General features: G+C 34.2%; 1 protein-coding gene across 1 annotated transcript; it reads left to right on the top strand.

Annotated features, from left to right (window-relative positions):
• Positions 1 to 2,620: 2,620 nt before the first annotated feature.
• On the top strand, positions 2,621 to 6,964 carry LOC127138484 (ATP synthase subunit gamma, mitochondrial). The gene is made up of 9 exons (XM_051064946.1): positions 2,621 to 2,863; positions 2,953 to 2,999; positions 3,128 to 3,280; positions 3,537 to 3,650; positions 3,950 to 4,077; positions 4,902 to 5,024; positions 5,230 to 5,349; positions 6,379 to 6,500; positions 6,629 to 6,964. Exons 1-9 carry the CDS (start codon positions 2,760 to 2,762, stop codon positions 6,696 to 6,698), a joined length of 981 nt encoding a protein of 326 aa, XP_050920903.1. The 5' UTR covers positions 2,621 to 2,759; the 3' UTR covers positions 6,699 to 6,964.
• The last annotated feature ends 6,729 nt before the right edge of the window (positions 6,965 to 13,693 follow it).

The following is a 13,693-nucleotide window of genomic DNA, read 5'->3' as shown; positions in this document are numbered from 1 at the left end:
TATGTGGCGATGGGGCGGTTGGATATCATGGTTGTCATTTGGTTTCGATCAACTTAACTAAGAAGTAGATTACGTTAGTGGTAGGACTGTTTTGGTATTAGATGGCGGATGCCATATGACTTTTACTATGCTGTATGGTTGAAAATTTTCTCCTTGGAGCAGCTCTCCTATGCGAGTGGCTGCCAAGGATTTTTATTTATTCTGTCGATTATGGGTTGTATTCTAACTACTATTAGCACTTTATGTCTTATGACACTTCATCGTCCATATGTATAGTATGTTAGCATTTTTTAATCATGCTTATCTAATTTATTTTATAAAACAAATGTTGTGTTCTTAAAACAATTTTAAAAACAAAAATTGTTATATAATTTTAAAAAAAAAATAACGGTATTTTCATACAAGGAAAACCTGTAATTGATTTTTTATGGAAATAGTACATTTTAAAAATACACTTTTGTTGTTAAAAATCGTGGTGTTACAGACTCAATCCACCACGTATCGCAATACCATCTTACACTTGACACTGTACCTGTCCTTACCCCCGCGTATGAAGAGCCATTTTTTCCCTTTAAGGCAAGTGGTCCAGTCTTGGTAACTTTTCCACTTGCCGCCTCTTGCTATATCCCGACCACCCAACTGGTTAGATGTGGAACTTTTCAGGTTCTATTGTCATTTCAATTGTTTCAAGATCTACTCCAATGTCAAAACTCGAAACAATTTTTGCCCCTGCCATAACTGCAATTGTCAGAACAAGAAATGTCTCAATGCCTCTAGCGACTCCAAGTCATGCTTATGATGTAATACACAAATGAATTTATAATAAGCATGTGTAACCTGGTGCAACAACAAAACACACATCTTCTCAAAGAGAGTCTTCTCTATGTATAAGAGAACCAACAAAAGGTTTTGTCATAAATCACTACTTAACTAGAAATACTACATCATGGTTAAGCTTAGGGCCACTTTGAGGGTCGTTTGTGGTGACGCCACATGGCAACCAAAGAGAGCACCTAAGTCGTGGGGGCATCACCACAACCATGGTTGTAACTCCTCTTATAACTCATGGCGTGCTAATGGTAGCCACACTCCTCCTAAAGATCTTTGTCATAGGAGATCAACTTCACACCAATCTCAAATGAGATAATAGCAATGCAACACCCACTAAGCTCCCTCTCATCACAAAAAAAATCCATTTTCCAAGCGCATTATTGATTGCCACATTTCTAAGTCCCTTTAAGAAATCGCCAAAGTTGGACAATTATAACCGAATAGGGGACCTAGACAAACATACAAAGCACATGGACAATTTCCTTGACTATAACCATTCTAAGAGCATTATGAAATGCAATTTATTTGTGTTGACTCTCAAAGGGGAAACCACAAAGTGGTTCAAAACATTGGAAGTAGTTCCGTTAACTCTTGAAGAAAACTATACGACGATTCCACAATACAATTCACAACGAGGAAGTGTCAGTAAAAAACGATAGTCATCCTTAGTGTGATCCACCAGAATAAGAATGAAACTCTTCGAGAATACAACGATTGGTTCACTAAAGTAGCCGTGGAGGTAGGGGAATCCAACGACAATCTAAAGTGTTGGATCTTTGAAAAGGGGGTTAGGGGACTAATTGTATGTTTCGCAAAAAGTTAGGACTAAAAGGCGTATGAAGCATGAAAGAACTCCTCACTTGAGCTTAACCTTACATTAACTATATAGAGAAGTTGTTGGCAGAAGACGTGAAAAGAAATAAAGGATTAGGGAACCTGATGGGGGAAAGCGAGGAAACAATAAACATCGGGAGGACGAAGACAGAGACATGCACAAAGGGCCACCCGTTAGATTCTCATCATATAAACCACAAAATACTCTGAGAGAAAAGATATTACAGGATTGTGCCAACACTGAATTCAAAAAGTTCGATGTAAGGTATCCCCATCGCATGAAAAAAATTGTACTAACAATTGTTTCATGCCGACCAATCGACCCAACAAGACGGTCCAATCCAAAGTTTCACGCACTATAGCTGACGAACATGTGTACTCTCATTAGAGAGTCCCACAATGAAGCCACACACCATTGTTATCTCAAACGTTAGAGTCCATCTAAGGGTCTCCCATACAAGGCACTGTGTTCATTGATGGTGGTTCTAACTTCCGTTCTTATATAAATGTGATGCATTACACCATACCACTCATTACACATTTGCAAGTTTCTCTCCTCTTACTTCATTGAGTTAGACGTTGAAGTGATAATCTTGCATATACACTCCTTCTCCATCTATCATAGACCTCCACTACGTCCCAAAAACCTTTCATAATAGACTTCAATAACCAACTACCAATTTTCTATTCCGTTTGTACCTGCAAAAGCACGTAAATTCATTTAAATCATAAGAAACATTTATAAATTTACAAAATTATTAAAAGACTACCCCGATAAAAAAAATACATATTTTTAAATGCCCAAACTTTTGAGCACCAATCTAGCTAAAAAAAAAAAGAGAAGTGTGTGAGTTTTGTGACAACAAAACATATTAAAAGAATACCTCTATAAAAAAAACTAGTCCATTTTTACAAATACCCAAAATTTTGAGCACCAGTTTAAATATTATTTTAGTCGTTAAAAAAGAGAAGTGTGTGAGGTTTGTGACAGTGTCTCGTTCATATTCGTTCATTCCGCTAGCAACACAAACAATTAAAACAGAACTGTATCTGAAGAGCTAGGGTTCCGAAAACAGCGATCAAAGAATCAATCGATGGCGATGGCTGCTGCGATGCGACGCGAAGGGAAGCGTTTGGCTCCTCTCATGTCTTCCCAACCAATCAACAACACTCTCCGATCCACCCTCATCTCTCCGTTGTAAGTTCTCACACTCTCAAATCTCACCATTTTTTCTCAATCTTCATTCATCATTTTCAATTTACATCTTAATTTCATTTGATTCACAGAGACCAATCTTCAATTGGAGGAGCTCGTTCAATTTCCACCCAAATTGGTACCGTCATTTTCTCAATTTTTTTTTTCATTTTTCTTTCGATTTTTTGATAGTTTCGTTAGATTTACGTTGTGCTAGGTCTGGAATAATTTTTTTTTGATTGTGTCTGGATCTATGTAATTGTGTAGTGAGAAATCGGATGAAGAGTGTGAAGAATATCCAGAAAATCACTAAGGCAATGAAGATGGTTGCTGCATCCAAACTACGAGCTGTTCAAACTAGGGCTGAAAATTCACGTGGCTTGTGGCAGCCATTTACGGCTCTTCTCGGCGATGCTATAAGTATGCAGTTTTTGTTTTATTATTTATTGCATTCAAAGCTGATTTCACTTTTTCTAATAGAAAAGTTTGAAATCTGTGAAGATGGTGAAAAGTGAAAACACTGATATTATTGTTGTTGGGACTGAAAACTAAAACCAAATTGCCTCTTAGATTTTCAGGAATACGAATTGTTCACATGGTGCATACTATTAATATGTGAATGCAATGTTTTTGCTTCCCTTACATTGCTCACTGTGGTTCTTTTTTATATGCACAGGTGTTGATGTCAAGAAGAATGTTGTTATTACCGTTTCTTCAGACAAAGGTCTTTGTGGTGGAATCAACTCCACCTCTGTAAAGATAAGCAGAGCGTTGAGCAAGTTGAATTCTGGTAAGTTTTGTACTTTCTTGTGTGTGTATTGTGATGGCTGCAATTAGTGTTTTGAATTTCTGTCCACACCCACAGTTGCATCAGTTCCATTTACTTTACCCATAATTTTCTGCAATTTTCAAGGATTATAGCGTAATTGTATCCTTGACAAAATGTAAAACTTTTACAATGTGAAGTGTTATTTTCATCTGTCTAAACTGTTTGTAAGATATTGGGAAAGACACTAAATTTATAATGTTGAAAGATTTTGAGATAAATTCTCATAATGATACTGGTTGAAAACCTTTTTGCTACTATAGGACCTGATAAAGAGACCAAGTATGTCATATTGGGAGAGAAGGCTAAGGCTCAGTTGATTCGTGACTCAAAGAAAGACATTGCACTCAGCTTGACTGAGCTGCAAAAGAATCCTCTGAATTATACTCAGGTTAGTATATTAGGTCTTTTTACGGGCTCCAACCAGTGGTTGACCGTCTTATACAATTACATTTACGTCTTCACATTTTTTCCAAGAGCCTACTTTTTTCTAATATACATTGAATCATTGGCTTCAGTTTTTATGGATTTAGATCTTAAGTAATTATAGTTGAAGAGCTGGGACTGTGGGGAGTTTGATAGTTTTAGAGGCAATACTTTTAAGGAAAAAGAAAGTTAGCAATGAAAATTATAAAAGGTTGAGAGGAATGACAATGGAAATTAGCAATGAAAAAAGAAAGATAGCAATGAAAATTATAAAAGGTTGAGATGAATGACAATGATAATACCACAGATGTAGATATTTGTTTTGCTTTTGAATCTTCAAATTTTATGTTTTTTGTATGTTCAAGGAATCAAGTTTTCAAAATTTCAAATGGTCCTGAACATATTTGTTTTAAGGAAGATTGAAAACATGGACAGTATTCTAAATAGTTTTACAGCAAAAAGATTGTTTTCCAACTGACCCTGATGCGATGGTTGCTTAATACAGGCAAGGCAATCCAACTCAGTGACATAAAACTTGTCTTTGGTTGAATATTGAAACTTAGTTTGTTTGGTTCCGCTTTATGAGGAAATAACATTGTTTTCGAAAGCTTTTCCAAAAAGCTGTCAAAGAAAGAATTTTCCCCAAAATAAGCTATTTAAACACTCAATGTGGAATTTGACTATTGCAAATCAATATTGTCTCTGCCATATATTCATTTAATATCATAGTTTTACTGTCCTACACTAAGTATATCCCCATTGTTTCTTTTTAATTTGTTGTATTTTCAGGTGTCTGTCTTGGCTGATGACATTTTGAAGAATGTGGAGTATGATGCACTTAGGATTGTTTTCAATAAGTTTCAGTCGGTTGTGCAATTTATACCAACAGTGTCAACTGTACTGTCCCCTGAGGTACTTTAATTTATTAAACACTTTTCAATACTCCTGTTGTATTCGAGTTTTGTCCAGAGTTCCCTGACCTGAAATATTAAGATTTGACGTTTGGTGTTGCTATTAATGAAGAAAGCATTAAAGCTTATTTGTTCTGCAATATTAGGCTTTGATGTTGTGATTTTGACTTGTTTCAATGCTGTGAAGTAATGCATTTTTCATGTAGATTGTTGAAAGAGAGGCTGAAGCTGGTGGAACACTCGGTGAACTGGATTCCTATGAGATTGAAGGGGGTGAGACAAAATCAGAAGTTCTTCAGAATCTGTCAGAGTTCCAGTTTTCTTGTGTGAGTGCAGTTTTCAAAACTTCCTGATAAACTTTGTTGCGTACTGGTTATTTTCCTCATTGCATAAATTGAAATTAATCTAATTGCCGCACATAAGATTTTAGAAACAAATTCAAAATATAATGTACAAGGAAATTTGCTGTTGAATTTTTTAAACAGAGGAGCAATTCTTCTTACAGAAAGACAGAATCAGCTATGAACACAGATGATTAAGCTGCTCCGGTACACGGAAAATTTTTCATCAGGGCAAAACCTTACTCTCACCACTCAATTTTCTCATATTCCCCTACCCCACCCCCACACCTGACTATATGGAAATGATTCCATATCTATCCTCCCACATGGAATTTTTCACTCCCTTCTCCCTCATCTTATTAGCCTATTTTTTTGTGGTTTTTGTTTCAATCTGTCAAACTCTAGGGGTTTCCTATTTACTTTGCAATAAGTTTACCTTGACCTTGCATCAAGATGATTATGATTTCATGGATCAACTTCTGCCAAGAACATTCTTTAGCAGTTTCAATATCACTTTTCTTTCAAAGGTGGTGTGTGTGAGGGAGAACTTTGTCTCAGCATTCAAGGACATGTTCCCTAGTGGTTTTGAAAATATTTAGTTAGAAATTGCAGATGCATGATTTGTTGTGACCCATAGTTACCAGGAAAAGGTCAAAGTTGAGAGAGGAGACCCCCTCTTCCCTGAGTGTCCAAGGCTCACAGATGCAATCACATTGGTCACCCTTTTTTCTGCTTCCTCCCATACTCCCTCAACTCCTTAGTCTTATTTGTACCTGCAATTACATCAGAAGATCCATCTTGTCCTAGACCCCACTGCTTTCCTGATTTTGTTGCCCTAACAGGCTTCATGTACTACACCAACTTGAATAGTCTGCTGCTTATTGAAGTGTATTACTGATTATTGTTGTACTCTTTCTATTTCTTTTTTAATGCTATTTGATTTGGAACAAGTGTTTAAATTGAGATCTTTTGCGCTTGAAAGTGATATACTTAATGACCTACTTTTTGGTATAGGTCATGTTCAATGCAGTGTTGGAGAATGCCTGCAGTGAGCAAGGAGCAAGGATGTCTGCCATGGACAGCTCTAGCAGGAATGCTGGGGATATGCTTGATCGTCTGACCCTCACTTATAACAGGTATCTTTTCCTTTCTCTTGTAAATGTTAATATTACACATTCAATATTGAAACACATAGTTGCATCATCTCAGATTCTCAGCAAATCTATGGTTTAACTGACTAGTCTCTTTGTTTGTTTTGTAACAGAACTCGTCAAGCATCAATCACCACAGAATTGATTGAGATTATCTCTGGAGCATCAGCACTGACTGGTTAAATTGCAAGACAGCAATCTGTATTATATTTGACAATGACGATATTAAGATATATCGGTCCATTTCTTTTGAAATTGTTGGTTCAACATATTTTTTTCTTTTTTGTTTTAGCCTTCTATAATAATCGTGTCAACCCACTTCGGGGATTTCTTGGTTGACCAGATATTTCTGGAATTGTTTTTGATGTTGAGGTGGAGCATATCTTTTCAACTCATGATTTGTCATGATATTTTTATGTCCAATAACTATTGCCATTTTTTTTCTCGAACTGTTATTTATTTACTAGTGGTAGAAGAAAAACTGAGTTGAAACACCCCGCCCTACAACACCTACAAAAATATGAAGCCGGTGCTACCTTTGATAATCTCAAGTTTTAGGTTAGCTGCTGATTAATCATGACAATAAATTCCAAAATAAATATAGATTTGTGAAAAAATTGAACATACCGTATAGATAGATGTTTATTAAACTAGATAGTTATACTTTAAGAGTAATGCTAATTTGTGCACCAAAGGCATATGTTAAGCAATTCACTTGTGCCTCAAAGCATACATGATAAGCAATTTATAAATAGAAAGTTTATATTGAAAAAAGTAATAAAAATATGGCTAATGTTAACTTATGTCCTAAGGATATATGTTAAGAAATCAACAAATAGAAAATTTGTTTTGAAAAATTAAATAAAATTATTAATTATAAATTTTTAATAAATTTAATACATAATTTTCAAAAATTTATTTCTATATTTATCTCTTAATTTTTGTCCTTGGACACAAGTTAGGATTATCCTAAAAATATTAATTATAAAATTTAGATAAAGACAATACACAAGTTTCAAGAAAATACTCTTTTTTATAATTAATTTTTAACTATTTAACATATGCTCTTGGGACACAAATTATCATTATCCTTTTAATATAATTTTAAAATAATAATTAAATATGATAAAATTACTATTATTTATTAAAATACTCTTCTCAAAATCAGTGAAGTAATATAATAGAATAAAAATTATTAAATAATAAAAAATAATAATAAATATTACATTTTCTAAAAAAATATATAAATGAAAGACTCATTATGATAAGAAAGTATTAAACATTTATCTATACAATATGTGCAATTTTTTCCCAATTGTTTCATTTATATATTTTTTAGAAAATGTAATATTTATTATTATTTAAATTTTTTTATTCTATTATACTACTTCACTGATTATAATTGAGAAGAGTATTTTAATAAATAATAGTAATTTTATCATATTTAATTATTATTTTAAAATTGTATTAAAATTAACACATGTAATATTTTTTTAAAAATCTTTAATAGTTTAAGTAGGACTTTTATTTATTATTAAGTAACGCATTCCGATTTTGACCCAAAAAGAAAAAGCAGCACATTCCAGGACTACGGTCAATGGTTTGAAATCTTATTGGTTGTAGTAAATAATCAGTAAAAGCAACACATGATAAATAAAATATAGAAGAGTACTTCTAGATTTTAATCTGGATTGGCAAAGTTACAAAATATATTATGTTACAGAGGCAGGCATGCATGCATAAGGTGCCCAGGTTGAGAGAGGAGCCAGATGGCCTGAAGTTTGGTCTCAAGGGTTGCAAAAAGCACCATATTGGTTAAACAACTCACAGGTCTTGCTTTCCAAGCCTTTATATGAGTTCTTCTACTTTCACTTGGTACATTATAGACATAGACATGCCACAACCTTGTCATTCATTCATTTAGTGCACAATCAGAAAAGTCGCATTTTAAAATGTAAGGTAAATGCAAGGTATCGGTTTTCGTAAATGGTTCAAAGAATAAAATTATCTCATTTCAGGACTTAAAGTTAGCAAATTTAAGATTTTATCTTATCATGCTTCTTTTTCTTTCATAACAATGGTACTGTTCCAGGACATGGACGGATTTATAAGCAAGATAAACCATCCCTCTATTGTAAGTTTCACTAAATTCATACTCACAGTAAAATACTGATAAAAGGGATGTTGAAGAAAAATACTGAGCATTGTCAATAGTAATATTATTTCTAATCTGAAAAAAGTTTTGCATCATTACTTCCACTAAAAGCTTTCATTTTCATTTTATGTAACTCAGGCATCCCAAATCTTAAAGCACCCTTATTTGCATCCTTATGTGCCAAACTATTTATCATGTGTTAAGAGGAACATTACAAATTGATGCTGTAAACTTGTTTCTAATTGATGCTATAAATTTGTTGTACATGTAGTTGCTTAAACTTGCTGTACATGTTTGAATTGTTGTTATAAACATAAATTTGTTGAAATATTAAACTTGATTTGGGCCTAATTTTATTATTTGATTTTGGACTTAATTATTTGAGTTTAGTCTATATTAGATAATGTTTCTAGAAAAATCTTGTAGTATTTAGAGTATCTAGATATTTCTTAAGATTGTAATATTTTCTAGAATATTCTTTGAATTAGTGTGTCTAGAGTTCTCCTTAGAGTACTATAAATAGAGATGTAATTCTACACTTTTGAATCAAGCAAAAATATAAAGTTCTCTCTTCCATAAATAATTCTCCTACCTACCAAGTTTCTATTCAAGCCTCAAATATTCCCACATATTTTTCTTAAACACAAAAAGGGTTTATTTCCAACAAAGTGGCATCAGAGCTTCAAGGTCCTAAAAGATGATGAATGGAGGTTTCCCTTTTCAAATGCTGATGCTCACAAAGAACAACTATGACAATTGGAGTATCAAGATGAAGGCGCTACTAGGAGCTCAAGATGTGTGAGATATCGTTGAGAAAAGCTTCAATGAGCAAGATGAAACCTCGCTAAGTCAAGGTGTAAAGGAGACATTGAGGGAGTCAAGAAAGAGAGACAAGAAAGCTCTCTTCCTCATTTATCAATCGGTGGATGAAGATACATTTGAGAAGATCTCCAACGCAACGACGACCAAAGAAGCATGAGACAAACTTCAAACTTGCAACAAAGGAGTGGAACAGGTGAAAAAGATTCGTCTTCAAACTCTTAGAGGTGATTTTGAATGTTTATTTATGGAAGAGTCCGAGTCAATTTCTGATTATTTTTCTCGAGTATTGGCCGTAGTCAATCAACTTAAAAGAAATGGTGAAGATGTTGATGAGGTAAAAGTCATGGAGAAAATACTTCGCACTTTAAATCCAAGTTTTGACTTCATTGTTACCAACATTGAAGAAAACAAGGATTTAAAGACCATGACTATTGAGCAACTCATGGGTTCCTTACAAACATACGAAGAAAAACAAAAGATAAAAATTAAACAAAAAGAGGTTATGGAGCAACTACTACAACTCAACATAAAGGAAGCAAATTATACGAATTGCAAGAGCCAAAGAGGACGAGGTCATGGCCAAGATCGTGGGCGTGAACGAGGACATGGAGGAGAAAGAAGAGGCAGTTACAACAACTACTCTAATAATGGAGAAAGAAGTTGGAATCCACAAGCAACAAGAGGTCGTGGAAGAGGAAATTCATGGTCGAGGTGTGACAAATCACAAATCAAGTGCTTTAACTGCAACAAGATCGGTCACTATGCATCTGAGTGTAGATTCTCGAAGAAAGTTGTGGAGAAAGCTAACTTTGTAGAAGAAAAAGGCAGAGAAGAAGAAACTTTGTTGCTCGCGTGCCAAAACCAAGTTGAAGAGAAAAGAAACAAATGGTACCTCGACACCGGCGCAAGCAATCACATGTGTGGCGATCGAAGTATGTTTGTAGAGATCAATGAAGCGACAACTGGAAATGTCTCATTAGGAGATGACTCAAAGATACCGGTCAAAGGCAAAAGTAAAATTCTTATACGCTTAAATAATGGGAGTCATCAATTCATATCCAATGTCTATTATGTTCCTAACATGAAGAATAATATTTTGAGCTTGAGACAATTATTAGAGAAAGGCTATGACATCCACTTGAAAGAACATAGTCTTTTCTTAAGAGATTGTAGACATAACTTGATTGCTAAGGTGTCTATGTTAAATAATAGAATTTTCCTCTTGAACATTCAAAATGATGTTGCAAAGTGTCTCAAGACTTGCTATACCGACTCTTCGTGGCTATGGCATCTACGATTCGGACATCTCAACTTCGATAGTCTAAAATGTTTGTCAAAGAAGGAAATGGTGAGATGCTTGCCTAGTATAAACCACTCAGACCAACTATGTGAAGGATGTCTAGTTGGGAAGCAATTTCGGAAAAGCTTTCCAAAGGAATCAACGTCAAGAGCGACAAAACCGCTAGAGCTCATACACACTGATGTCTGTGGACCAATCAATCCAAACTCTTTTGGTAAGAGTAAATACTTTCTCCTCTTTATTGATGATTATTCTAGAAAAACATGGGTTTATTTCTTGAAGGAGAAGTCAGAAGTGTTTGAAAACTTCAAGAAGTTCAAAGCCCTTGTGGAGAAAGAAAGTGGTCTTTCCATTAAGGCCATGAGATCTGACCGAGGAGGAGAGTTCATTTCAAATGAGTTCCAAAAATATTGTGAAGACCATGGAATCCGCCGCCCACTAACAGTGCCAAGATCACCACAACAAAATGGAGTAGCAGAGAGAAAGAATCAGACCATACTTAACATGGTGCGAAGCATGCTTAAGAGCAAGAAGATGCCGAGAGAGTTTTGGGCCGAAGCAGTGGCATGTGCAGTTTATCTGACAAATCGTTCCCCAACAAGAAGTGTGCATGAGAAGACACCACAAGAAGCGTGGAGTGGAAGGAAGCCTGGGATCTCTCACCTCAAAGTGTTTGGAAGCATTGCCTATACTCACGTTCCTGATGAAAGGAGAACAAAGCTCGATGATAAAAGTGAGAAGTATGTATTCGTCGGTTACGACTCAAGCTCCAAAGGGTACAAGCTCTATAATCCAAATAGTGGAAAGATCGTCATAAGTCATGACGTGGAGTTCGAAGAAGAAGATTGTTGGGATTGGAGTCTTCAAGAAGACGGGTACGATTTTCTTCCTTACTTTGAAGAAGAAGACGAAATGGAACAACCAATGATAGAAGAAAATATTACACCACCGGTCTCACCGACACCAAGGTTGGATGAAACAAGCTCAAGTTAGAGGACACCACGACTAAGGAGTATTGAAGAGCTTTATGAGGTAACCGAAAACATAAATGACATTAACCTCTTTTGCCTTTTGGGTAATTGCGAGCCTCTAAGCTATCAAGAAGCAGTTGAAAACGTAAAGTGGAGAGACGCCATGGAAGAAGAAGTCAAGTCAATCACGAAGAATGATACATGGGAACTTACTACACTTTCACGAGGACATAAAGAAATCGGAATAAGATGGGTGTACAAGGTGAAATTGAATATGTGATGTCTAGAGATCAAGCTGCCGACATTTTCACCAAGTCACTCAAATTGGAAACTTTCGTGAAACTAAGGAATATGGTTGGAGTCACAAATCAAGTTTAAGGGGGGATGTTGAAATATTAAACTTGATTTAGGCCTAATTTTATTATTTGATTTTGGACTTAATTATTTGGGCTTAGTCTATATTGGATAATGTTTTTAGAAAAGTCTTGTAGTATTTAGAGTATCTAGATATTTCTTAAGATTCTAATATTTTCTAGAATACTCTTTGAATATCTAGAGTTGAGAACTCTCTAGAATTAGTGTGTCTAGAGTTCTCCTTAGAGTACTATAAATAGAGATGTAATCCTACACTTTTGAATCAAGCAAAAATATAAAGTTCTCTCTTCCATAAATAATTCTCCTACCTACCAAGTTTCTATTCAAGCCTCAAATATTCCCACATATTTTTCTTAAACACAAAAAGAGTTTATTTCCAACAAAATTTGCAAGAATACGTTAATGGACTTAAAAATACGTTTAAAATCAATTTAGTTTAATTTGATTTTTTTTTAAAGTTCATAATGTGTAATTGGATTAAAAATAATCAATTTAATAATCGGATAAAACCGCATGTATTAACCCACAATCCATCTTAACAAATTAAAAAATGAGTGGAAATGAACTTGTATAACTCAACCGTGAATTGCGTTGGGTGAGACTTTTGATCCGAAACTGTTCAATCCGGTCCACTATTCAGTCTAAGTTGCACTAATTTTTGTGACATTTGAGATAGTAATGTTTTATTGTGTATCTTCTGATCAACCCATTTATATTATATTTCTATTTAAATAAAAAGATTAAATATTTAAAATAATATTTTATAAAAATATTTATACCAATTTTTATTTGAATTTTTTAAAATATTTTTTGTAAAATTTTCAAATAAATATATGAAACAAACGGGTCTTAGGCTCTAAATTATAAAAGTTGTTAAAAAATTTCTTAAACTAATTCTTCATTCAACTATTTAGTTTCTCCAGAGTTTAACCCATAGGTTAAATAGTTGGCCGAAAGAAAATGTTAGGTTATTTTAGATGACTTTAATAGTTTATATAATTTAAAATTAATCAAAGAATGATAATTTAAAGAATAAATTGATTCTTTGTCTTGGTTATTTTACTATGAAGTCTTGCTGCAGAGACTTATACTCTTCCGATTCATATTAATGCGTCACCCTTAATCATTAACCAGTTAATAAATTAATTTGCAAAAATTATTACAATGTGATGCATCTTGGAACTTGACACATGATGAAAGGCGCATTGGGCTAAAATGATTTTATTGTTGTATCTCAGTCATCATAAATAGAGGGCCAAGTGTTGTTTATATATATATATATATATACTTAGAACTTAATTAACTAGCGATAATCCAACAATAATTAGGAATCTAATAACCCATAAGTTTGAGGGTGTGCGACGTTTACTCCAAGCTTAATGAGATTGCTGGTGAATAATGAGATTGCTAGTGAAGGGCTTCAAATCAATGAGTTTTGTAAAAATATCTGCTATTTATTGGGATGAAGAAATTGGCAACAAATGGAATAGGCACAATTGAAGCTTTTTTTGGACTAGGTGGCAGTCCAAATCTATGTGTTTCGTATGTTCATGAG

The sequence above is a fragment of the Lathyrus oleraceus genome, chromosome 4 (genome assembly GCF_024323335.1).
Source record: "Lathyrus oleraceus cultivar Zhongwan6 chromosome 4, CAAS_Psat_ZW6_1.0, whole genome shotgun sequence".
In the NCBI taxonomy this organism is placed as follows: domain Eukaryota; kingdom Viridiplantae; phylum Streptophyta; class Magnoliopsida; order Fabales; family Fabaceae; genus Lathyrus; species Lathyrus oleraceus.
This window is presented reverse-complemented; position numbering and strand designations above follow the sequence as displayed.

What these genes read in the sequence shown, in the direction of transcription:
- LOC127138484 (XM_051064946.1), top strand. Translation starts at nt 2,760, where the DNA reads ATGGCGATGGCTGCTGCGATGCGACGCGAAGGGAAGCGTTTGGCTCCT. An exon ending in TCTTCTCGGCGATGCTATAA is followed by an intron (nt 3,281 to 3,536) that starts GTATGCAGTTTT and finishes TTATATGCACAG; the next exon opens with GTGTTGATGTCAAGAAGAAT. An exon ending in GTTGAGCAAGTTGAATTCTG is followed by an intron (nt 3,651 to 3,949) that starts GTAAGTTTTGTA and finishes TTGCTACTATAG; the next exon opens with GACCTGATAAAGAGACCAAG.